We start from the raw sequence: 27,150 nt of genomic DNA, 5'->3' as shown, positions 1-27,150 counted from the left end.
GTGTATGTGTGCATGTATGTATGTGTGTATGTATGTATGTATGTAGGTATGTATGTACGTATGTATGTATGTGCATGGGTGCGTGTGTGCATGCACTCAGGAGGCAGAGGCAGGCAGATCTGCATGAGTTCAAGGGCAATCTGATCTACCAGGTGGGTTTCAAGCCACTCAAAGCTACCCAATGAGACCCTGCATCAAAAAATATTTGTTACAGATGTAGTTTCTTGTGATGAGTTCTTGGATCCAATTGTGGATATGTAAGAGGCAGTGAGGTCTTCAAAAGGTTTGGTCTCCTGGAAAGTCCTTACGTGAGGACCAGTACTCAGTCATTCCAGGGTATGAACAAAGATGATGGTAATTACTAGATATCAGATTCTAGGACAACTGTCTCATTGAGAAAAGAGGAAGGTTTTCTAGAAGTAATGAAAGAAAATTTTAAATAAATAGATAAGGGATGTAAATTTTATAGAATGGATTTATTGATGCAAAAGAAACTGATCTAGGATGGTGTTATCTTAAAGTTGTAGAGTGGAGAGCACATCTACTACAGTAAGTCTATAGATGACCATTCAGTACCCTAGTACTTCAGAACAAAAAGAAAATAGGGCACATTAGGATTCTTTTCAAATATTATCAAAAGCAAAATGAGATTATTTTTATTTTCCAAATATGTCTCCTCATGTAAATCTGTCCCAACATTGTATGTTAAACTCTTTCTCATTTTCAAAAAGATACTTATATAATCTCTTTGTCAATATATCTGACTGAACATTACTCCCCAATACATAGTTGTTCTTTCCTAACACAGGCTGCGCACAGACAGAACCATGCCTATATGGGTGCTCCATTTGGTCTGTTGTCAGGTATAGTGCCAATACTAGCATCTGCCAGTATCTGGTATAGGTAGGAGAAATTTATAATCTAGCAGAAAGACCTCAGTTAGATCTGCAGTTAGAGCTGCAGGAACAAGCCTTTCCTTGAAACTCTTTTTCTCTTACAAATGCTTGGTCTTTTCTGAGGTCTTTCCTACATTCCTTCCGCCATAAATAGGTAACCTGTGCTTTAGAAGTGGGCAAATTTTTTTAAAATTATACATATATATATACATATACATTATATATACATATATGCACACACACACAAACACACACACACACACACATATATATATATGTATATATATATATATATATATATATATATATATTTTAAAAGCTGTCTGCAGACACACCAGAAGAGAGCATCGAATCCCATGACAGATGGTTGTGAACCACCATGTGGTTGCTGGGAATTGAACTCAGGACCTCTGGAAGAGCAGGCAGTGGTCTTAACCACTGAGCCATCTCTCCAGCCCCAGGTAAATTCTATATTTTGACATTGACTTTTTTTTCCCTTTTAACTTCTGTGAAAATTCATTTCTTAGATCACACGTCTTTAGAATATAGAATCAACTGTATTTTACTAGTTCAATTGTTCATCAGTGTTATTCTATTTTTTTATGAATCTCATGGTATTTGTAATAGTTTGCTAAGTCTTCCATAACAATGTGTAGCACATTAGATGTCCTAAGAGACTAATTTCTCACAATTATGAAAGATAAAGTTGCAGAATAAAAGTCTTCACATTGTTGTGATATTTTTCAGAGCATGGTGAGGAATAGATTGGTTATCATTCCCGTTTTGATGATTGACATCCTCTCAATTATCTTTTCACATCAGTTTCCTGTCCCTGAGTCTATGTTGTATTTCTTCTTCCTGCCAGTTCATTAGTCACATAGAAATAAATAATGCTAACCTGAATGACAGGAGTCGGATGTAGATCGCTCCTGAGAGACACAGCCAGAATACAGCAAATACAGAGGCGAATGCCAGCAGCAAACCACTGAACTGAGAATAGGACCCCCGTTGAAGGAATCAGAGAAAGAACTGGAAGAGCTTGAAGGGGCTCGAGACCCCATATGTACAACAATGCCAAGCAACCAGAGCTTCCAGGGACTAAGCCACTACCTAAAGACTATACATGGACTGACCCTGGACTCTGACCTCATAGGTAGCAATGAATATCCTAGTAAGAGCACCAGTGGAAGGGGAAGCCCTGGGTCCTGCTAAGACTGAACCCCCAGTGAACTAGACTGTGGGGGGGAGGGTGGCAATGGGGGGAGGGATGGGAGGGGAACACCCATAAGGAAGGGGAGGGGGGAGGGGGATGTTTGCCCGGATACCGGGAAAGGGAATAACACTCGAAATGTATATAAGAAATACTCAAGTTAATAAAAAAAAATAAATAAAATTCCCAAATATACTGTGGCACTGGGCAGGGCTTTGGTTTCACTGTATGAACTTGGCATGACAGTCACAAATTTCACCTAACACTATTAGTGTCTCATTGTGGTATTCAAGATATAGATCGATATGTTTCCTACAACTTAATCTCTTACTTCCTTGTGGTCACTAAGGTGTGTCTGTCACGTTATTCTGGACTTTTCTATTCTTTCTTTTTATGTTTTGTCTATGTGTTCACAAGTGTGTGAATGTGTCTGTATACTTTTGTGTGTACAGGTATACACTGTATGTGGGAGCACACAACACGTATACAAATATATATGGAGTTCAGATACCAAATGCATTGTTTCTCAGGAGTCATCTCTCTTGCTTTTGGGGACAGGGTCTCTGAGTTGCTGAGGGTCAACAGCATTGGTGAGCTGTCTGGACAATATCTATGCAGATTGTCTCTGATTCTTCAGTGCTGGGATTATTAGTGTGTTCTAGCATGCTCAGCATTTTTATGTAGATTCTTGAGAACAAACTCAAGTCCTCATGTTTGCACAAGCTGTTTATCCACATATCAAGATCCCTCAGTTCTTTACTTTTACTTAGATATTGTTACAAGTAATAGAAATGCTGATTGCACTTATTTTGCATATTTAATTCATAAATAACACTCTTTTGTGACTTTCTGCAACCATTCTCAACCACAGCACGGTTTGAAACTTCTGAACATTGAATTCAGATACGTGAGACTGCAGACTGAGTTAAGATAGACATGAAGGGCATGGTATTTGAAACCACATCAAAATCCAACCACTTTGAGGAACTTATAGAGGTGCGAAATCATGAAGGTCAATAGCGTATGTGTGTGTATCATGTTGGGTGTGCATGGCAGGGTGTAGAAATAACAGCCTCCGATTGGGGGTGGTGGGAAATAAAGTTAAGGATAATAAGGCTGAATATAGGTCAGGTAAAATATCCAAACTGGGTGAAGAAAGTGAGCTCATGGAGTAAGTAAAGACAATGAAATTACATAAAGGGAATGGCGTGCATTCCTTATGACAAGAAATCATTTAAACTTTAGGTGTGTAGGTAGTTTAATGGGAAATTTTTAATGCATTTCATCTTAACTGTTTCCATGGTATTATATTGTGTATGTGGCTGTCATAAGTGTAAAGTCAGTGATGGGGACATGATAAAATGAGAGATTTTTGAAAATAAATAAAAAACAACTATTGTGAGTAGTCTCATTTGGTAATTGCACAGATAATCAACACGAAAAATATACAAGGCAAACAGTTATGATCAGAAACAAAATTAATGAATACATTTTGGTAATATTGCTTCATTTTAATCAATGGTTTAGAAATTTTGTTCTGTATTATCTAAGCATAATAGGGTATGATATATACAAATAAGTTTTAAAGTTGACAATGATTTTTTAGGAAAATAGATGTGCATTTATAATCTTACAAAACACACTAAAGTTAATTGCAGAGTTTGTACTGACCCATGCTGGCAATGATACTGTGGACAGGCAATCTGGAAGGCCCATGATAAAATGACCTTGACACATTACTTTTTCTCTGTTGGTCTTGATTCTTAAATGCTGAATTTTCTTCTTTGGTAATATTAATATAAAAACATATGTCTGAAGCATTCATAATGTATCGAGGACCTGGATTCAGCAAAATGTTTTTATTATCCTCCCTCCTAACACCAACCAAGCAGACACCAAACCTTAATTTAAAAGAAGAATATAAGAGTTTAAGAATTACAATTTGAAAAAGTTCTTAGCTTTTTTCTTTCAAATATTTATATTTTAAGAAAATTATTCAACTCTAATCAAACAGAACAAAATAAGAACATCAAAATAGAATTAGGGACCAGACAGAGTCCTAACATTTGATAATCTCACTTTTTAAAAATATATAAATTCTATTAGTCTCAAGCATTATGGTATATATAAATAAAAAATAAAGCAATATAGAATATTAGATTGCTTGTCATACAGTAGAGATAACATTACTTTATAATTCTTAAGATAATTAATAATGTCGAAGCTATGAACAATATGTCTTACCTTTCTCAGAATGTTTATAATTGATTGGCATAAAAGAGATTCATATCTAATGTCATGTGAAAGAAAGTGATGTCTTTGAACTGCTCTTGCTTACCACCTCTGTCACCTTTCATACATTCAAGAAAGAAACATTTTAACTGTTCCTCTATGGTCATACATATTCTATAGGAGAACTTCAAAACTCTGAGTGCAATATTGTATTTAAATATTTATAAATAATAAATATTGTATTTAAATATTTATTATTGATCTCTGGTAATGTTCTAACTTTCAAAATTCTTCTTCATACAAAACAGAGTATGTTACTAAGTCAAATTTTAAAATACATGTAGTTTTAAAATATGTATAAATAGTAGCATAGAGTGTTAAATTTGAGTACATTATTTATTAAAGAATAACATTAATATAAAGTGTCCAAGATTTCATTAAATAATATTCTTTAATATAGGTGATTTTTGATATATTTTTAATTCCTTAAGTTATTAATAAAAGGGAAATTATAAAAGGGAAAGAAAAGTGTCTCATATCCATTTCTTTTTGGAGAGTTATGTGTTGTTTTAGAAATGAAAGTGGAAAGAGGAAAAAATTAGCCTCGTGCATGTCGTAAGTTTGAGGACACCCTGAGGTACATGAGACCATGATTCAAAAGATCGAAGGGGGAAAAGGGTGCTTTCTTTCTTCTTTTGTTGTATTCTTTTTCAAGGGTTTCTTGGTTTTCAAATACAAATAAAACCAAACATCTCTTTAAATTTCATTTAGGTAACAAAACACATTATTGGATAGCTATAAATTATTAATGCGGTAGGATGCTGTGAGAGTCTAAGATGTGGCAGAGTAGAGATTCCTAACATATTTTCCTCCTGGTAAATACATCTTACAGGAAGTACTAAATCTATAGTTAAAAATGGAACAAAAATAATGCTGAAAATCCCTAAAGACATCCAACTCGGGAGTACGAGTTTGGGAAACTGTACAAATGTTCTGATTGGCTGGCTGATGAGCTAACTCTCCACTGGAATCCGAAACATACTTTTTGTGTGCATGGAAAGAAGCATAGGTAAAACTCTTCCCTTCATATTCAGCAAAAAATGTACTTTCTTCCAGAACGATGTGGTAGACTTCATTTCCTGAGCACCTCCCATACGTCTTCTGCCACTGTTCAGGTGACTGCTGCCCTTCTCTGCAACACAAGCACACACACATACAGGCAAAGGAAAACACAATGAATGGGGGCGAATGATATTAATGGCCAGCCATCCGATACACAAAGAATCAGTTAACAAGTTCAGCGGGGTTGCCGTAAAGGGCCTTGATCTCGGAATGATAGTATTACACAAAAGTCCCGATCCTAAATTAAACTCAGCATCACATATAACATGGAACCTTAATGAACAGTGTATTGTAGGAAAGTGAGAGTTTAACAAGACCCGATGTCAGAAGTATTTACTTAGACCATGGCTTCATGGGCTCACGTGGAAATGCTACATTCACGTCCAGTCTGTAGAACTTGTTTCGTTATCTCCACCACAAGGCTAAATTTACCTTATGATACAGCTTGTATCTTGCAGATGCCTAAGTTACTTTGGTTTTGGAATTGTGTTTTCCAGTTTATATATTTGAGTTTGTAACACTTGATGCTAACTTTTGTTGGTTTTATAACCAAGGGTACTCTCAAGCTGTGTATGCTTTAAAAATCATTCACTTTTGTATAAGGGACCCAGGAAAAGATTTGATATTTATTTATACCATTTTAAAATGCATATGTTGCTTTTATGATAGAATTTTATACAAGGCTTTTTGGGGATAGTTAAACTAAACATAAGAGTAAACTTTAGAGTAGATTAGAGCCATCATGGATTCTTAAGAACTACTCAGCTTTTTCTGTTAGTACTATAGTCCAGAGTCAGAAATCTATAGCTTAGAAGTTCATGTCCAGCACCTGGCATGCCACCACCAGGATCATAGAATTCTAAACTGCTAAAATGTGAAAACTAAAGTTTTCTTGTACATGAACTATACATTCTTCCTTGTAAAAACAATTGAAAGTTGACTAAGCTGGAATACAGAAGAGAAAGTTAAGGTGCTTACAGAAAGAAGGCATGTACATTAAGAAAATGTGTGGTTTCCTCAGCTTTACAATGTTCTGTCTAATTTTGTGGCTTTAGAAATTTAATTCACATGTAAATCATAATAAAATGTCTACATCTCAACTCCCAATTTACTTCAGTATATTTATTTACTATTTCAGAATAAAGTTTATGGGTACTAGCAGCAAAATCATAAAAAATTGAATGGACACACACACTTAATGTTCTCTCATTGCAGTCTCTACAAGATAACTTCTTAAAGTAAGAAAGTAAAGGATGAGCTTATCATACAAAGTTTTGAAATTCATGTTAAAGTCCAACTATAATCTAAAGAATTAGTAAAGAAATGAATGTATCAATATTTTCTAAGTATCCATTAGCCAAGAATACACACATGTCCCCAAAGAAAAGGTCCCTTCTTCTTTACTCCATCATGAGTTTCTTATAGAATCAGATACTTAGATTTTGCAATCTACCAACAGATTTGAACCTCAACTCTGCAAATTTCAGTGAGTTATTTCACTCCCTATTTATTTGAGTTGATCCCTTCTGTGAAAACAGCACCAACATGACTATGTTAGCTAAATTGATGTAAGCTAAATAAATCACCAGGATGTTCTTAAAATACAACGTAGTCAGAAAACGTTGGCTGCCATTTTTTTGTTCTAACAACTTTGTTTCTTCCATTTTTATCGTTATTTTCAACAAATCTGCCAATGCCCTACAAGCAATAGTTCTTTAAATATCTATACTCTTCAACATTAATGAATCCCTTTAGAAATACTGAGATTACGGGTGTATTTGACTATTGATGAATGTATTTCTAATGACGATTTCCTAGCCATCATGGTTTGAATATCACCTGTTTCCCCACAAAGTCATATCTGGAACAATTAGTCCCTGACTTACAGGACTATTTGAAACTGGTGGAATCTTGAGATGGTAAAGGCCCCTAGGCAACCCTGGGTTGCCAAGTATGGGCCTTTGAAGGTCAAGTGTAGTCCTTCCAGCTTACTGATCCACCAATATGTTAAAAAGTCTCTGCTTCATGCTACCATTGCCCAGATGAACTTCTCTGTGGACTGACTGAAATCTCTCCAAAACCCTGTATCAAAATAAGTCTTTTGGCTCCTGTTAGTCATTTCTCTCAGATATGGTGTCACCAAAGAGAATAAAACTAAGTTCATTATAACTGATGATTCTTTGTGGAGAAGATTTCCCTTTGGCCAAAACAAAAAAAATCATCCTGTGGACAAAAGAACACTTTGGGAAAATGGTATTTGGCAAAGACAAAAGTCTATGATAAAGATCCAGCGATGTTAGAGAACAGGCTGGCAACAGATCAGGCCTTATTTGAGATACAAAATGATCGTGTGGTCAGGGATTTATTATGCAGTTATACTAAAATTCCTTCAAGAGAATCATGAATCTAATTTAGAAGCTGAAATGGAAACACCAGTAGGGTGATGAGGAGAGTAAAAGTAATGGGCAGAGTTCAGACCTGCTCCAAAAATATTTCTTCCATCATGTTTTTTCCCATCTTGCTATTTTAGAGACTTACTTCACCTTTCAGAAAGCATCATCTGATTAGGATCCCCTCTTTTCATCACTTCCCTAAAAGCTTCTAAAAAGTAACCAAGAACCTTTACTGTTTACTAATTATAAAGATTTAAATTGTCTCTATGAAACTCAGGTCTTTTTTTGAAAGTAGGTGTGACCTCTTCATCAACTATATTCATGGCAGATTTTTCCATTATAGCCAGAAAATTGGTAACAACTTAGATGTCCCTCAACTTAAGAATGTGGATAAAGAGAATGTAGTACATTTACAGCATGGAGTATCACTCAGCTATTAAAAATAATGGCATCAAAAATTTGCTGAGACAGCAAGAGAACACAGGAACAGAATCAACTAACCAGGACTCATCGGGACTTGAAGAGATCAGGGAGCCTTTAGGGGTCTGACCAAGGTCCTCTATGTAATATGTTATAGATGAATCACTTGGTCTTGTGGGAATTTAAACAGTAGTAACAGGGAAGTTGGGTGGGGAAGTATTCTTGACTCTTGAGCCTACTTCTGGCAACTTTTTGATCCTACTGGATTTCCTTGTCCAGATGGTATGTGCCTGATCTTATTGTAACCTGTTGTGCTGTGTTTGGTGGGTATCTCTGGAAGGTCTGGTGTTTTCTGGGGAGGGATGATAAGGGGAAAGGATATGGGTAAAAGGGAGATGGGGGCAGTGACTAGGGGTGAAAGAGGGAGTGGAAACTGTGGTCCAGATATAATACATGAGAAATAATAAATGAATAAATAAACTAATTAATTAATTAATGAGATGGAAATTTCATCAAATAATGATAGCAATATCTACTTGCACAAAACAGTGATTGTATGTAAAGAAGGTTGTTAAATTCAATTTTATTGCAATTAAGAAAATGAAGAGTGTAGTCAGATACTACTAAGAATAAACATGAATGGTAGATTTGAGGAGAAAAATAAAAAGAAAAGAGGCCAAAGTTTTATGAAGGATAATTTCAATGTAAATATGATATCCCAAGAATGACATACTGAGAAGCCAAGGGCTGAAGAAAATATGAACAAGAGATTAACTACTGCTGATTAGAAGAAGGCCATAAAATACAGCAGCAGCAGCAACAACAATACAACAACAACAACAACAATACAACAAAAACAACAGCAACAGCAACAGGCATTTTCCTAAAGAATGCCCAGGATGTCTAAAGAAGAGCAAAGCAGCCATTTTTTTTCTGAATTGAGAGAGAAAGAGAAGAAATTGGAGACAGTTGACCATGGAGAGGGCTCTTATAGAAACATAGCATTCAAGAGATGTGACATTTCCTTGGAATGACTTGGCAGACACTGAGATTTTAAATACGTGCAAAAGTATACACTTAAGTTTTATAAAAGTTCCTCTTGTCATTGTGTTAAGAATAGCTTGAAGAAAAGCAAGGATAAAGGGGACTGTTTTCTGGGACCAGCTAGGAATGATGGCTACCTCCAAAGAGTCTCTTGAACTCATCAAATTGTTCGCACTTTTCTCCATCAATGGTTAAACTTTTAAACTAGTCTTAACGAACCTTTGTCTCAACTGTTGCCCTGAACATATTTACAGTGTTGTAATAAAGATGAAGAAACATGTAAAGTTTCTCACTGCATTGGGAATGATAACAGAGAAAATATGGAAATGGGGATTGCCGTGATTTGGTCATAGTACACAATTAAATTGTATTACTATTACAATCTAATTAGCTAAATGGGTACAAACATTCCATCATTGCTTAAAGATTTAAGTTAAATTTAAAGCTTTAAATTGTTTTTTTCTAATTATCATATAAAAAGTCTATGGGATTGAAATTGTAATCACTATTACATTTGAGGTTTCACAGGTCATGTTTTCTCCTCCCTACTATAGCCAAGATTAGTCTTTAATTTTTTTCTGATCATTATACTCTGCATTACACCTAAGAATTCATAATGATACTCTATTTTCCTCCTAAGGATCTTCCTTACTGACCTTCAGTTCAATTATTAGTTATTCATATGCAAAGTAGTAAAATTACTTCTGCTTTCAGAGTACTATAATGGAAATTATATTACTGCATTACTAAATAACAAAGCCCCAAGAAGAAAGGGATAATGTCAGTTTACTACTACTATGATTGACCTACTACTAAGATGTGACCTCCACTTATAACTCAGAGAAAACTCTTCTTTTCCATTTTTTTGTTTGTGAAAGAGGATAAGTATGAATTAATATCATTTGACTCTAAGTTTTGAAGATACTATCTTTTCTCTGGTAGGTTTTTATCATCATACAGGCTTATGATAAGATGTTGAATTTTTCTACTAGCCTGTATGTTTTCTTGATTTCTTTCTTTCTTGATTTCTTTCTTTCCTTCCTTCCTTCTTCCTTCCTTCCTTTCTTTCTTTCTTTCTTCCTTTCTTTCTTTCTTTCTTCCTTTCTTTTTTTCTTTCTATCTTTTTTAATCCTTCTTTTTTTGCCATAACATGTGCTTTTTATCACTGGTTCTATAATGTTCTTGAGGTCTAGAATGGTAATTCATCCAGCATTATAACTTTTCTTAATATTGATTTTTCTTTCTGGGGTATTTTGTGATTCCACATGAATATTAGAATTTTTTCCTATTTCTGTGAAAAGTAGCATGTCTAATTGCATTGAATCTATAAAATGGTTTTGTAAGAAACTTCATTTTTACAATACCAATTCTAGCGATTCATGTGCATAGTATCTCACTCCATTTTCTAGTGTCTTCCTTCTTATCATAGATGCTTAAAGTTTTCATTGTAGAAAGCTTTTGTCTCTGGTTATATTTATTCCTAAATATTTTATTTTATTTTCCTATATGAGACTATGTCATTACATATTTCTTGATACCTTTTTATAATTTTAGTACAATATTTATTTATAATACTAACCAGCATAAAACAATTTCTACGTAAGAGTGTGGGCTATATAACTGGTAACTGATTTATCGATATAGGGACTAAATGTTGTTGGAGTACATACCATGAATGTCTTTTTGTGATTGGTCTACTTCACTCAGGATGACATTTTCTAGTTCCATCATTTGCCTGCAAATTTCTTAATGTTCTTGGTTTTAATAGCTGAATCATATTTCATTGTGCAGATGAATCAAAATTTTAATATTCATTCTTGGCCAGAGAATTTTCCAGGCTATTTCCATTTTCTGGCTACTATAAATAAAGCTGCTATGAACATAGTGGAGCAAGTGTTGCTGTGGTACGGTTGAGGATCTTTTGGTTATATGCCCAGGAGACTTATAGCTGGGTCTTGTGGTAGAACTATTCCAAATTTTCTGAGAAACCACAAAATTGATTTCCAGAGTACTTGTGCAAGTTTGCACTCCCAACCAGCAATGAAAGTCTCCCTCATTCTCCACATCCTCATAAGCATGTGCATTTGCTTGAGGTTTACATCATAGCCATTCTGACGGATGTAAGGTAGGCTCTCAGAATCATTTTTCTGATGACTAAAGACATTGAACATTTCTTTAGTTTCTCAATCATTAGGCACTCTCTGTTGAGAATTCTCTGTTTAGCACTGTACCCTATTTTGTGTGTGTATGGGTGTGTGTGTGTGTGTGTGTGTGTGTGTGTGTGTGTGTGTGTGTCTTAGGCCATTTATTTCTCCTGACCAGAAGCTGTGTATCATAACCAATGGATAAACAGAACATCAAGGTTCAAAGAACAACTGTGCAGGTAAGTGAGGCCAGGACTCAAGCAAAGGTAGAACTGTTTCAGGCCATGATGGCTGCATTCATGTCTTATAGTTGATGTAGACCTGGTCCGCGCTGATGTGCAGGTGTTCAGACAGCAGGATGCAACGCAGCTTGCTGTAGTCACAGCTGTGAGTGCCACCTATCTTGGTGATGCTGTGCAGGCTGCAGAGGGCACAGGGGTCGTTCTAAAGTCATGAGCTATTCTGGAACCACGTGAACTGAGATGTACTGTGCCGGCTTGCCAGTTGCCTGCACCAGCTGCTGGGTGAGCTTGGGGAGAAACTCCCCTGGCATGGAGGCACAGGAAACACTGGTGTTCACAAAGAACATAGGCATGGTGGCTGAGGGACTGCAATCGAGGACTGGAGAATGGTGCAAAGCATGGTGGGACCCAAGCCTCTGTACCCCATTTTTATTTGTGTTACTTGGTTTGTTGGTGATTAAACTCTTGAGTTAGCTTTGATATAAATTTGAGTTGTCTTTGCATAGATTGAATAATGGCCATCTGTCAGATATAGAGTTGGTGAAGACCTTTTCCTATTCTCTAGGCTGCCATTTTGTCCTTTTGATGGTGTCCTTTGCCTTACAGAAGATTTACAATTTCATTAGCTTCTATTTATTAATTGTTGTTCTTAGTACCTGAGCTGTTCTACTCAGGAAATAGTCTCCTGTACCAATGTGGTCAAGGCTATTCCCCATTTTCTCCTTTATTAGATTTAATGTGTATGTTTTTTGTTGAAATCTTTAATCCACGTGGACCTGAGTTTTGTATATGTTCATAAATATGGATCTATTTGCATTATTCTCCATGCAGACATCCAGTAGGTGCTCATTTTAGGTGGCTATTAGCCATAAAGTACAGAATATCAACACTGCAATACACAGAGCCAAAGAAGTTAAATGAGAAGAAGGGCATAAGTTAAATAACAAGGATACTTTAGTCTCCCTCAGAAGGGGGAATAAAATAGAAACGAGAGGTGGACAGAGAGAAGAAACCAGGTGCGAGAGACGAAGGGGAAATGTGAAAGAGAATGAGGTTTAGAAATGCAAGAGAGAAAGAGAAGGCTATGGGAGAGTGAACAGAAGTTGGCAGAGGCTGAGGGGGTGAGGGGGCAGGGGTAATCTCTATGATATGCCAGAGATCTTGGATGGGGGATGCTTAAGGAAGTCTATGAGGGTGACTCTTGCTAACATTCATAGCAGTGGGAGACGTGGAACCTGAAGTGACTACTTCCCATAACCAGAAAGGAGTCCAGTAGAAGAATGAGGACATCAACTTACCCACAAAATGCTTAACCCAAAATTTGTCCTGCCTACAAGAAGGGTGGGGACAAAATGGAGAAGAGACTGAGGGAATGGCTAACCAAAGACTGGCCCAATTTGAGATGCATTTTATGAGCAACAACCAATTCCTGACACTATTAATGATACTCTGTCATGCTTGCAGACAGGAGTCTAGCATAACTATACTCTGAGAAGTCCACCCAACACCTGACCAAAACAGATGCAGAGACCCACAGCCTATTAGATGTAGCTTAGAGAGTCTTATAGAAGAGTTGGGGAAAGTATTGAAGTACCGAAAAAGGTTAGGACTTTCATAAGAAGAATAACAGAGTTAACTAACTTGGACTGTTGGAAACCCCCAGAGACTGAATCACCAACCAAAGAGTAAATATGGGCTGGACCTATACCTCCTGCACATATGTACCAAATACGCAACTTGGTCTTCAAGTAGGGCCTCCAACAGGAGCAGGGTCTCACTGAGTCTATTGCCTGCCTGTGGATCCTGTTCCCCTAAGTGGGCTGCTTTGTCTGGTCTCAGTGGAAGAGCATGTGCCTAGTCATACAGTGACTTGAGATGCCAGGGTGGGTTGGGACTCAGGGGGTCCTCCCCCTTCTCAGAGGAGAAGAGGAGGGAGGGGAGAGAGAGAGAGAGAGAGAGAGAGAGAGAGAGAGAGAGAGAGAGAGAGAGAGAGAGAAACAGAGACAGACAGAGACAGAGACTGTGAATTAGGGGCCTTGGAAGACAGAGCCTGAGGTTGGACTGCTATTGGGATGTTAAGTGAATAAATACATAAATTAAAAGAAGAATGAAAATTGGTGAACAAGTGACTATCTAATGACAAATACCTTCATCTTCTATATCTTGTTAGTGTCTAGAAATGTCAGAGAAGCTAACCTCATGTAATCTGGTGAACATGGCTGCCTAAGCAAGACCTAAACAGGAATAATATCAACAGACAGCTTAATATGAAAGGGTGGAAGCTTAGAGGGCTTCAGCCCTAGATAAAAAATAGCAGGCATATAAAGAGTGATGCGAACAGCGAATAGTCTCAGTCAAAACAAAATAAAACAAACAAACAAACAAACACCACAAAAACCACCACTCAAATTGACTGACCAATACGAAGTGGTCCACTCTGAAAGAATAGATAACACAAAGTTTATTTATGGACAGGGCATGTTGTGTTTATAAATTTAAGAATACAGTATGTACATGTACACACACACACACCCAAATACATACTATATGGATACTGTGACTACAGTAAAAGAATCTAATTTAGTACTGATTAAGAGTTCAATGGAGGGGTTGGGGATTTAGCTCAGTGGTAGAGCGCTTGCCTAGCAAGTGCAAGGCCCTGAGTTCGGTCCCCAGCTCGAAAAAAAAGAAAAAAAAAGAGTTCAATGGAATTTCCTATTCCACATACATTATTTTGAAGCATTATTACACAGCACCTCGATCTCTGTCTCAAAATTGCACTGAATTATTAAATACGTTCACATTTTTAAAAACACTAAAATCTCATTCATCTGAGAATTTCTTTTTTTAATTTTTTATTATATATTTCTTTACTTACATTTCAAAGTTTATTCCCCTTCCCAGTTTCCTGTCCATAAGCCCCCATTACCTGCCTTTCCCCTCCCCCATATGGGTATTCCCCTGCACTAGGGGGTTCAACCTTGGCAAGACCAAGGACTTTCCCTTCCACTGGTGCCCTAACAAGGCTATTCTCTGCTACATAAGCAGTTGGAGCCCTGGGTCAGTCCATGTATAGTCCTTTGGTAGTGGTTTAGTCCCTGGAAGCTCTGGTTGGTTGGCATTGTTGTTTTTATGGGGTTGCAAGCTCCTTCAACTATTTCAATACTTCCTTTAATTCCCCGCAAGTGAGTCCTAGTCTCAATGGTTTGCTGCTAGCATTGACCTCTGTATTGGACAAGCTCTGTGTGTGTGTGTGTGTGTGTGTGTGTGTGTGTGTGTGTGTGTGTGTGTGTGTGTATAAATATATATATATATATATATATATATATATATATATATATATATATGCCATATGTGGGGCAGGCTCTGAATGGCCATTCCTTGAGTCACTGCTCTAAACTTTGCTCCCATATAAACTCCTATGAATATTTTTCTCCCATTGAACAAGGAATGGGAGCATCTGCATTTTGGTCATCCTTCTTCTTGAACTCCCTGTGGTCTGTAGATTGCATCTTGGGTATTTTGAGCTTTTTGGCTCATATCCACTTATCAATGAGTGCATAACAAGTCTATTTTTCTGTGATTGAGTAACCTCACTGAGGATGACATTTTTTAGTTGATTTGCCTATGAATTTCATGAAGTCATTGTTTTTGATAGCTGATTGTGTACATATACCACATTTTCTATATCCATTCCTCTGTTAGAAGGCATCTGGCTTCATGCAGCTTCTGGCTATTATAAATAAGGCTGCTATGAACATAGTGGAGTACGTGTCTTTGTTGTATGTTGGATCATCTTTTGGTATATGCCCAAGAGAGGTATAGCTGGGTCCTCAGGTAGTTCAATGTCTAATTTTCTGAGGAACCTCCAGACTGATTTCCAGAATGGTTGTACAAGTTTGCATTCCCACCAACAATGGAGGAGTGTTCCTCTTTCTCCACATCCTCGCCAGCATTTGCTGTCACCTGAGTTTTTGATCTTACCCATTCTGACTGGTATGAAGTGGAATCTCAGGGTTGTTTTGATTTGCCTTTCTCTTATGACTAAGGATGCTAAACATTTCTTTAGGTACTTTTTGGCCATTTGATAATCATCAGCTGAGAATGTTTTGTTTAGCTTTGTAACCCATTTTTAATAGGATGATTTGGCTCTGGAGTCTAACTTCTTGAGTTCTTTGTTTATTTTAGATATTAGCCCTCTATCAGATGTAGGATTGGTAAGATCTTTTCCCAATCTGTTGGTTGCCGTTTTGTCCTAATGACAATGTCTTTTGCTTTACAAAAGCTTTGCAGTTTTATGAGGTCCCATTTGTCAATTCTTGATCTTAGAGCATAAGCCATTGGTGTTTTGTTCAGGAAATTTTCCCCAGTGCCCATGTGTTTGAGACTCTTCCCCACTTTTTCTTCTATTAGTTTGAGTGTATCTAGTTTGATGTGGAGGGCCTTGATACACTTGGACTTAAGATTTGTACATGGTGATAAGAACGGATCAATTTTCATTCTTCTACAAGCTGACCTTCAGTTGAACCAGCACCATTTTTTGAAAATACTATGTTTCTTCCATTGGATGGTTTTAGCTCCTTTGTCAAAGAACAAGTGGCTATAAGTGTGTGGGTTCATATCTGGGTCTTCAATTCTGTTCCACTGATCTACCTGCCTGTCTCTGTACCAATACCATACAGTTTTTATGACTATTGCTCTGTAATACTGCTTGAATTCAGGGATGGTGATTCCCCAGAAGTTCTTTTATTGTTGAGTATAGTTTTCACTATCCTGGGTTTTTTTGTTATTCCAAATGAATTTGCAAATTGCTCCTTCTATCTCTATAATGAATTGAATAGGAATTTTGATGGGGATTGCATTGAATCTCTAGGTTGCTTTTGGCAATATAGAAATCTTTACAATATTAATCCTGCAACTCCATGAGCATGGAAGATCTTACCATCTTCTGAGACCTTCCTCATTTTCTTTCTTCAGAGGCTTGACGTTCTTGACTTACAGATCTTTCACTTGCTTGGTTAAAGTCACACCAAGATATTTTATGTTATTTGGGACTATTGTGAAGGTTGTCATTTCCTTAATTTCTATCTCAGCCTGTTTATCCTTTGAGTAGAGGAAGGCTGCTGATTTGTTTGAGTTAATTTTATACCCCAACACTTTGCTGAAGTTGTTTATCAGGTTAAGTAGTTCTCTAGTGGAGCTTTTGGGACCACATAAGTACACTATGATATCATGTGCAAATAGTGATATTTTGGTTTCTTCCCTTCTAATTTGTATCCCTTTGACATCCTTTGGCTGTCTGATTGCTCTGACTAGGAATTCGTGTACTGTATTGAATAAGTAGGGAGGGCGTAGGCAGCCTTCTCTAGTCCCTGATTTTAGTGAGATTGCTTTGTTTCTCTCCATTTACTTTGATGTTAGCTACTGGTTTGCTGTATATTGCTTTTACTATGTTTAGATATGGGCCTTGAATTCCATCTGAGAATTTCTTATTGCTGAGTCCATATATATTGATTAAAAGTAGATTGTCAAAAGTTTTACGTGACTAGCCCAATGTTTAAAAATAGTTCAAATCAATTAATTTAATTGTTACTGTACTCTTTACTCTTCAGATTTAAAATTATCTTAATTTTATTATTTATGCAAATAATTTATAGAACAATCTTCAAACACACATGAATTACATGATTTTCAGTCTCTGAAACTTTTACTGTAATTAAAAGTTAAAATATGTAAGTATTGCAAACTTAGCTTTACTTATACCATTCAACAGGTATCTACAATTTAATCCCTGTTGGCTCAAAATTTAATTATGACAAATAGTAGCCTATGACATTGTATTCATACTGATAAGTTGTGTGCTGAATGGGGCACATTAGGTGCCTAAGAAATCGTGATAACAACACAAATAGCCTTTAATCTTTGACCTAAGGCTCATTCTTGATAGTTGGTTACTAGAAAGTTCCTGTGTCATCATCTTAGAAGTAAATTTATCAAGATACAGGATATTGTAGCATGGGAGGAAACATTTCATCTTGCAGAAATGTTATTGAGATCAGGAAATAAACAACTCAAAGGTTCCCTGAAGTCCCTGAAACTGACAAAAGTCACGATTGCTTCTTAAAAAAAAAAAACCAAAAAACAAAAAACAACCTGATCCTAGAAGAAGCTTAGGCCAAATATGGCACAAAGAAATGATATGTAAAGCTTGTTGAGCTTTTTGCAGTCTGTGCTATGCATTCTATGTTGCCAGCTTTTGTGAGCTGTCACCCCTGCTTCAGGACTTTTGGTGATGCATCTGTCTTTGAGTCATTTCTGCTTGTATAAGTACCCCCTCACCCACATTCCTATAACTCTGACAAAAGTTCTTTTTAAGCAAATTTGAATTTGGTGGCATTCTTACTTACGTCTCTCTCCAGTTTCCTATCTGAGGTGAGTGGAGGATAGAAATAGAGTTACATAAGACTAGTTCGCAGACAGGCTTGACTGCCTGTATAGCATTCTTTCTAGAATGAAGAAAGGTAAGACATGTACAGGAACTAAATAACCAACCTGGATCACACAGCTCTTTATAGTAGGATGTGTTTATGCACTTCTGCTTGAAAGCAGGACTTCTGCTATTTACATTATCAAAATAGAAATGTGCATCCTAAGACCAAAGATGTAGCAGAGACTATATACAAAATGATAGTTGATTTTCTATCCACTAGTATGAAGTGAAAAGCTGTTTGGTATTTACTACATATGCGATTCAATTTCTTAAATAGGAGGGAATCGAGAAAGGGATGCAATATTTTCTGACATACAACAAAAATCTAAACAAAAAACATAATTAAGGAGATCAAGCTCAGTAAGGAGTTACAGTGATCAAGAGTTGAATGTTCACAATTGATAGGGTGGCTTAAACTTGTCAATATTAAAGTTGATTAATACTATGTTATTTTAGATGTGGGTGTTCCAAGACACTCACTTAGTTCCTGTTAACCACTGAGAAAATAAAACAAATAAATCCTGATAATTTGGGTAGAAGATTTATAGATTTAGAACTGTCATGTGAAGGAAAGAAATTAATTTGTCCTAGTGAAACTGCACATCATAGCACACAATCGTCATTTGCTCAGGTCTCATATTTTAAATCTGCACTTCAGAATCAACATATATTTAGAGTCAAAAGGAACTTTGTATTGTCTCCGAGTATAGCTGTGTTCTTACAAAATGCCAGCAATTCAGCCTCGTTCAAGCACTTACTGGACTGTAATATCAAAGCTTCACTGCTGTGTTTGAACCTTCAAATTAGCACACCAGAGTGAATTCTACAGGAAAATTACACTCAGCCACCATTAATGTGATATTCAGGGATAGAGGGATTTTGGGAATTTCCTAATGTTGCTATTTAAGGTTAACACTTTTTGCCCTTTTAAAAATAATTGTAGAAAGACTTTGGCTGCCTCTTCCTGTCATTTAAGCTGTCCTTTATTTTGACAACTCATCTACCATAAATTTATTGATAAAAAATAAGTCCATTAGCAGAAATTTACAGCACATTCTAAGCCCACATATAAGGGATTTGTTCAGTGGTAGAGGGCTTGCTGAGAATGTGTGAGGTCCTGGATTTAATTCCCAGCACCCTCAAAAGTTTAAAAATGTACTTTGTCATGCAGTTCATAAATCAGAGCATCACCTTTATGAGACAGGAAATGAAAAAAAATAATTCAGAAGGCAATACTCTAGAAACAATTGATCTTTAGACTGTAATGCAAGAGTGTCAAAGGACAAAATTTAAAAGGAAAATATAGAGAAGAGCCTGAGGAAAAGGAGGTTCAGTGACAGGCACAAATTGGGATCCAGCTCAAGGGGAGGCACTAAGCCCGGACACTATTACTTAGGCTATGGAGCACTCACAAAAGGAGACCTATCATGCATCCTCCCAAAAACCCAACAAGCAGCTGAAAGAGTCAGATGCAGATATTTACACCCAACCAATGAACAGAAGCTACTGACCCCTGTGCTTGAATTAGGGAAAAAGCTCGAAGAAGCTGAGGAGGAGAGCAACCCTGTAGGAAGACCAGCAGTCTCAAATAACCTGGACCCCTCCCCCCAGATCTCTCAGACACTGGATCACCAACCAGGCAGCATATACCAGCTGATATGAGGCCCTCATCACATGTACAACAGAGGACTCCTGGGTCTTGTTTCAGTCAGAGAAGATGCACCTAACCCTCAATAGATTGGAGGTCCCAGGAAGAGGGGAACTCTGGTGGGGTTGGTGATGAGGGAATGGGGACTTCTTCCTGGAGACATTGAAGGGGAAGAGGTATGGGATGTGGAACAGTCAAAGGGTGTACCAGAAGGTGGATAAATCTGGATTGTAAATAAATTAAATAAAAATTAAAAAAAGAAAAAATATTATTTTTTAGCCACTAAAGAATCATTAACAGATCTGTCTCATTGGTAATTAGATTGTTTCAGTGACTACTAATTTAGTTATTTTTTTGACTTCCTTACTTCCCCAATATCCTGCCTGCACTTTTTTCCAGCTAGTCCTTTATAAGTCTAGATTCCTTTAGGAGAAAGAATATGTAATATTTTCCTAAGAAGTTGTCTCTACCAGATATGATCTTAAACTTCAAAGTGCTCTTTCTCTATCTAGGAGAATTTTCTACCCTTTATAATTTGCATTTAAGCAGACCATGTCAATTTACAACTCTTAATTTTTCTTCGTTCTTAACATTTCTTATGTTTAATTTCTTCAACTTATTTTTCTGTCATATGTACTGAAACATACCATCTCTCTCAGGTTGTTCTTCTGAACTGAGACGTCAGGTCTTATTATTATGTATCTGCATTTATATTTAAAATCCTAATCTAAGACATTAGGTTTTATAATATTAAATTCTTCAGAAAAGATTAACAAAACACTTCTAATTTCAGCAAGTCTTCTTCACTCACTAATTCCCTTTCCACATCTTTTACTTTTTAATCATCTTAATAGTAATAACTATATTCATTTTGAATAATTCATTTTGAATAATTTCAGGATTTATTTGTTATAAACCTTTTCTCTCTGAGAAAAATATATAAAAATCCACTTCTGTGATCATATCAGGAGGAATTTTTGTTAAATATTTTAAAAGTTATAACAAACTGTATCAAAAATATCCATAGCATTTTATATATTTAAACAACCATTCACATGGCTATATAATTCCTTAATATTTTTCTACAGCATTTAAATTTCCCTATTTTTGAAGCAAAATTAAGTAAATTAATGCAATTTTACATGTAATTTTGTTTTCAATACTATTATATTCTTTATATCTAATATATGTATATATACACATATATATGATTTTCATTTTAGTGATTAGTAGCTTTGAATTATCTTTTAAATTTTAATTGTGCCTATTAAAATCACCAAGTCCAGCCCACTTTCAAACATCGTCTCCATTCAAATTGAGGTCACTATCCTAAATGGATACATTAACAGAACTATATTTAATAGGATGTTACTCAGCAAATTAAAAAACTGTGCTTTAATCCTGTGAGCATTGGATCTTGAGATAATAAAGTATTCATTTCTTTTGAAGAATACCTTTAAAATGCCTAGTCTTATTTCACAGATAGAGAAGGGAGGAGGCTATTTAGTCTAGAGAGTACCAAGATTCCCACATATTCTCACTATTGAGGGCTCAGGCACCATTCAAAATTACGTAGCAGAAAATATCCTCCAAACATTTAAACTAAATAAGTAAAATCAAATCCATATTTTAGGGTTTGGAAGGTCTCAGTGCATTAAGTGCTTGCAGCAAGAGCGTGAGGGGATGCCCAGTCTGATAGTTTAGGGCAGAGAGGACTAGGTTTAGTGAGAGATCTTACCCAAATGCTAAATAAAATTTAAACAAATAAGGTATTAATGTTCAGAGCATATAAATAGAAATCTATGAAAATTTGGGAAAGATTTGCAAGATTCATTATCCTCTACCTTGCATGGGATCATGACTGTCCACCCTCAACATTCTTCCTCTAGTAGAAGTAAAGAGAATAATTTGGACAACTTATTCTTTAATTCTGGTCTATAACTCATTATATATTAAACATATTTAAGTAAATTATAATGCTTTTCCTTTAATCTCTTTTCATGGGTTCAGATAGAAATCTTTTTATGGCACAAAACTGATACAAATTCCAAGTGGTGTGATACATATTAACTATTGGTATAAATAATAAATCCTTGTAGAAAGCAATGAATATAAATATATTTATATTATTAAATTTGTTATTGTTTTAATTTTTGCAATTTCAGATAAAACATTTATAACCCTTTAATAGATGAGTACTTTTAATTTGAGGATGGCAATTTATTAATGTTTCTTCATGTAAAACACTTCAAAATTGAATTAAAAGACATAAAGTAAAAAGTAAAACAGATGTTGAGGACTAGAGAAAGACAGCTGGCATTGATCTCAGCCCTCTCCATGCACAGAGGAAGAGTGATAGATGATGATGGATGGATGGATGGATGGATGGATGGATGGATGGATGGATAGATGGAAGAATGGATGGAAGAATGGATAGATAGATATTACACACACACACACACACACACACACACAAACACACACAGAGAATCACACACACACATCTGCACTCCAAAAAGCAAAGCTATACTAAGAAAAATCTTACCATCTTACTATTTCAAGTGACACATTTCTAATTAAAAATAACTTTAAAGTAATAGGTGATTGGTGGAATAATCAGGAAGAGGTGTGGCACTTTCTCTGGTCTTCCCACAGAATCAGGCTACTGTTTTCCTTTCCTAGAAATCTTCAATACCAGAGCTGCCTGTGCCCAGCTTCTTCTTCTTTTTTGTCACTGTCTGAAATATCATGGCTGGTGCCTTCCTTGACAGTGCTTACTTTTCACCTCTCCAAAACCCAAGGGAATTTCTCATGTCTTCTATTATCTTGATCATGAAACATGATTAATTATTTCTTAGTCATTTTCAACAAAGTCTCAGGAAGAAGTAAGTTAAATACTCAAGCTTCACAGAACCCTGGCAATCCAGGGTTCATAGCATCCAATTAAGCATATCTTTTATGTCACTCCTTCAATTAATGCCTAATGAGTACTTATGTTATACAAAAACACTTTCTAGAACTAAAAATGTATTCTACCTGAATTATTTTAAATCCATGGAGGCAGGAACATAAATACCTGGCCACAGAGGGCATAATACATATATATATTAGTCAAATATAACAAACTTCATTTCAATTTTATAAACGAAATAAGTCACATTAAATAGGGAAGTTTAGAAATACCCATAAGGAGAAAGAACCTTTGGTATAACAAAATCTTCCAGGAAGGGAGAAGCAGTGAATTTAAGGCATAGGGAATCACATTTTTAAAAGATACAGAAGGCGGAAACTACAAAGTATATTTAGGATATGTTATTTGGAGAAAGTGCTATACACAAGAGAACCATGGGAGATAAGGAGGTAAAAATAAACCCGGTCTCGTGCACAGTCTGCCTTAAAGACAGAGAATGGAAATGTTTCAATCTCATTTGACGATGAATGCTAAACAATTAGAGGCTCCCCAAGCAGAGGAAGGCAAGGCCACTAATCTGTACAGATTTTCTCAAAATGTGTTCCACAGGAGGACTCCAGCTACTTCTTTATTAGTGTACTTAAAATAAACACATGGACTGATAGATACTTAAAATAACATGCCATTCTGTGCATACTCTCAATACACATAAGCCCACATAAATGAAACATTCCAGCATGTTTAAAGAACACATCACTTCCCCTTTCTTCATTCATAGTTCCACTCCTGTTCCAGTTGTTTTCATTTGTTCATCTTGAGACAAAGCCTTTTGTAGCCCAGGGTTTTTTGTTTGGTTTTTTTGTTTGTTTGTTTGTTTATTCTGTTCTGTTTTGTTTTGTCTTTTAGCATTCCTGGTTATATGGAGTGTTGCTCCCTTTTCCAAATCATCCTGCCTATGCTTCTAGGTATCAGGATTGCAGGTATGTGCCACCATACAGAATACTTCTTTATTTTATGAAAGAAATGAATAAAGGACCACAGGACACAAACAAAAAATAGTATGTTTCCTAACTTTTGTGATCAAAAGATCACATTTCTGTGGGAGTGTTGGAACTGGATACTCACTGGGAAACAAGAACAGTTTGTGGATGGAATCCCAAAGAACCCACCACACTCACACCCCCTGACCATGTTAGGAGCCAAACGGTGCCCTCTCTTCAACCCACATGTCCAAGCTCAATTCCTAGTAGCTCAGAACATGGCTGCATTTGGCAATCAAGCCTTTGAGGAGGTGTTTTCATTAAACTGGGACTGTTGCAATGAGTCCCGATCCAACTTGACATGTGTTCTTAGAAGAAGGTGAAATGTGGGCACACAAAAAACAGCAGAGGTGTGGGCTCATTGAGGAGACACCATCTGAGGAGCTAGCAAAAGGCAATCAAGGAGACTGAGCACTGATATGGGCCTTCTGGCTTCAAGAACTTCGAGAAAATGAATTTGCCCTATTTAAAGTTCCGTCCTGTTGCATTATTTTTATTAAAAATTTTTGTTATTATTTTGGTCACAATACACACACACAAACACTGCACACACACACACACACACACACACACACACTGAACACACAAGAAGAGGAATTAGAGAGAGACAGAGAAACAGAGACAGAGACAGAGAGACAGAGGGACAGAGGAAAGAGAGTTTGATGCCAAAATTATCTATAAATGAGCTTATGTTTAAGGCCTAAAGGTCATTTAAGGGAACTGTCAGAGTAGAATAAGCAAGTGGAGCCCATTTAGGTCATTAACAAGTTCTGTGGGGTTCTAGGTATAAATCTGAGTCCTAAGAATAAGTGTTATGCACTGAGTTCCTGTTGAATACTAGAAAGGTATACTCTACCTGATCTGGACAAGGGGTCAAAGTGAAACAGTGGACTATTAATCACAAGTCATAGTCATTGAAAAGGGTTATTTCTTCACCTTGTTGCAGCTCAATTTCAGTATGCTGTCAGTGATGTGAATTAAATTCGTGAGAAGGAAGATACATAGTGGAACCCTCAGAAAATCACATCAAAATATATGGGTGGGATCAGAGAATCAGATAATGTTTAAAGCTATGTCACATTATTATTTTGAAAAAAAAAGTCTCTTATGTTGCCACGGCTAGATCAAAATGATTATGGAGCCACATATGGCCTTGGACTTCTCATCCTCCTACTGATGTGTACCAATAAAAGCCCTGTTCACTTGAAATGTGATGTGCCGTAGATAGAGCCCAGTGGTCCATGTATGCTAAGCAGGCACTCTAGCAGCTTAGGTACATATCTACCAAATAAAGTTCAAGTTTTATATGCTGATTTATATTAGGAGACATACTGCAACCAAATACATTCAGAACTCAAAGTATGGGTATGTGAGTGTGTATGTGTGTGTGAGAGAGAAAGAGAGATAGAGACAGAGAGACACAGAGAAAGACAGATAGAGAGCAAGACTTTAAAGTTAACAAAGTACCCCTCACTATTCTAAACAGTGAACTAGATTTTCCAGATTTCGAAATCCAGTCTTCTGTCACAGTTTTGAGTGTGAACCTTCCTATGGAGCTAAAGATAGCCCCTTTGAGCATCATCTCCCACCCTTTTCTTCCTTTCCTTTCTGGCAGCCAGGCTGGTAATTATAATCCCTATTACTTTTGAGAAACTTTCTCTTCCACCCACACGGCAGCTGATTCCCCGGGCTCTCCGCAAAAAACTCATGGAAAGATAAAGCTGCTCACTCATTTTGTATATTTCTCATTTCCATCTTTCTTTTCTTCACTCCCTGGTGGGTTCCCTTGGGCTTTTTCCTGGAGTCAAAACACTGGATTTTCCCTTTTTTTCTCATGGGTGTTTGAACATAGTGAATGTGTGGGTGCTTGGGTAATATGCACATGGGGTTGGCTTATGGCTAATGTCTCACTTGAGGTCATTAACCTACTTCCTGAGTAGAGAAAAGTGCCCATGTAGCACTCCAAGCAGTGGGACATAGCTAGCATTTTTGCCTCCATTTTGCCTTAGTGTTTGTGTTTGTTTTCTATAAATGAGTGTTTGTGAAAGATTTTTCTGAGTGAACTCTCCCAGACAACACAGAATAAAAGCATTTAAAACCCTTCCAACTTAACCTGAACAAAGTGATCAAGATACAAAATAAATTAATGGAAAAAACTAACCCTAATATCCATTCCCTTTGTATCTTCCTTCTTTGAGGAGGAAGGCTAAAGTCCTAAGAGGATGTCATTACTTCTAGGCTCTCTTGAAACACTGTGGAAAATCCCATATTATATATCCTATCAGACATATATAGCTGTATATCTGTGTCTATCTATCTATCTATCTATCTATCTATCTATCTATCTATCTATCTATCTCCATAAAACTCATGTGATTATACACATAGGAAGTGTCACATATTAGAATAATGTGAAAAGAAGAAAGCCATAAATACAGAAGATATGACAGGATATTCTATAGGGCAAAGATAATGCCAGTAGACAATTCAAATAGAGCAGGTAACCTGGATGATACCATTATACCAAATGCTAAGTCCTCATTTGAGACGTACACTATAACTACAAAAAGTATATTACTTACAGCACTGAAACTAGTATGTGGAACTGCTTATGCTATTTTTTGCAGCTTTTCTTTCTTACTTATTTTTGGCAATCCCGAATTACATCAAGTAAAAAGATAAAAAAAGAGGTTAAAAACAAACTTTTTTTTTTTTGGTTCTTTTTTTCGGAGCTGGGGACCGAACCCAGGGCCTTGCGCTTCCTAGGTAAGCGCTCTACCACTGAGCTAAATCCCCAGCCCCAAAAACAAACTTTTAACTTAGTATTTTTTTAATCTTTCATGATTATATATATAATTTCTTCCAGAAAAGATATTTGCTTCATGAAGGACTTTTAAATTTAGTCCTTTGGTAATTTTTTATTTACTTTAATAAATGTACAATCATTAACAAAGTAATATGTAGTATTCTTATATCAGTGCTGTCATTTCTTTTGCACATAAGAACTAATCCTTTTCAGGAAAGTATCAGCCACAGGGGGCAGTAAGATGAATTAGTGAGGATAGGAAATTGTTTCCAAGCCTGACCACCCAAGTTCCACACAAATCTATATGATGCTCACAAATTAAATTAATACAGTAAGAGCTTCTAAGCCAAATTTTAAGATGCTTATCCATATTCTGTTTATCTTGAATATTTCTCTCCTATAGTTGTTTGTGTAATACGCATAAATTCTTTCCTCAATGATATATAGTTATACTTTATGACAAACCAAAATTATACAATATTATGTTCAATATAATTAGCCAGGAGTAAATGAAAGCAAAAGATGTAGTGAGGCATCTTCCCACCTATCTAT

At 36.3% G+C, this 27,150-nt stretch overlaps 1 protein-coding gene and 1 pseudogene across 12 annotated transcripts in view; both read right to left on the bottom strand.

The window, feature by feature from the left end:
* The window catches only part of Kcnt2 (potassium sodium-activated channel subfamily T member 2), a 395,059-nt gene that overhangs the window by 116,011 nt on the left and 251,898 nt on the right, over positions 1 to 27,150 (bottom strand). For 11 of the 12 annotated variants that reach the window (XR_005492244.2, XR_010056918.1, XM_039090726.2 and 8 more), the window contains 2 exons: positions 5,381 to 5,530; positions 3,778 to 4,007 (listed from right to left, as the gene is read on the bottom strand). Coding sequence is in view for 10 of the 12 variants with exons in the window: in XM_039090726.2 (XP_038946654.1) it covers positions 3,778 to 4,007; positions 5,381 to 5,530 (380 nt within the window). In the remaining 2 variants the exon portion in view is untranslated. The remainder of the gene's footprint in view (positions 1 to 3,777; positions 4,008 to 5,380; positions 5,531 to 27,150) is intronic. The other variant, XM_063272313.1, reaches the window with a different exon arrangement.
* Mif-ps6 (macrophage migration inhibitory factor, pseudogene 6) lies at positions 5,546 to 15,054 on the bottom strand (annotated as a pseudogene).

Source organism: Rattus norvegicus, chromosome 13, assembly GCF_036323735.1.
Source record: "Rattus norvegicus strain BN/NHsdMcwi chromosome 13, GRCr8, whole genome shotgun sequence".
In the NCBI taxonomy this organism is placed as follows: domain Eukaryota; kingdom Metazoa; phylum Chordata; class Mammalia; order Rodentia; family Muridae; genus Rattus; species Rattus norvegicus.
Note: the sequence above shows the minus strand (reverse complement) of the source record. Positions and strands in the feature narration are given on the sequence as shown.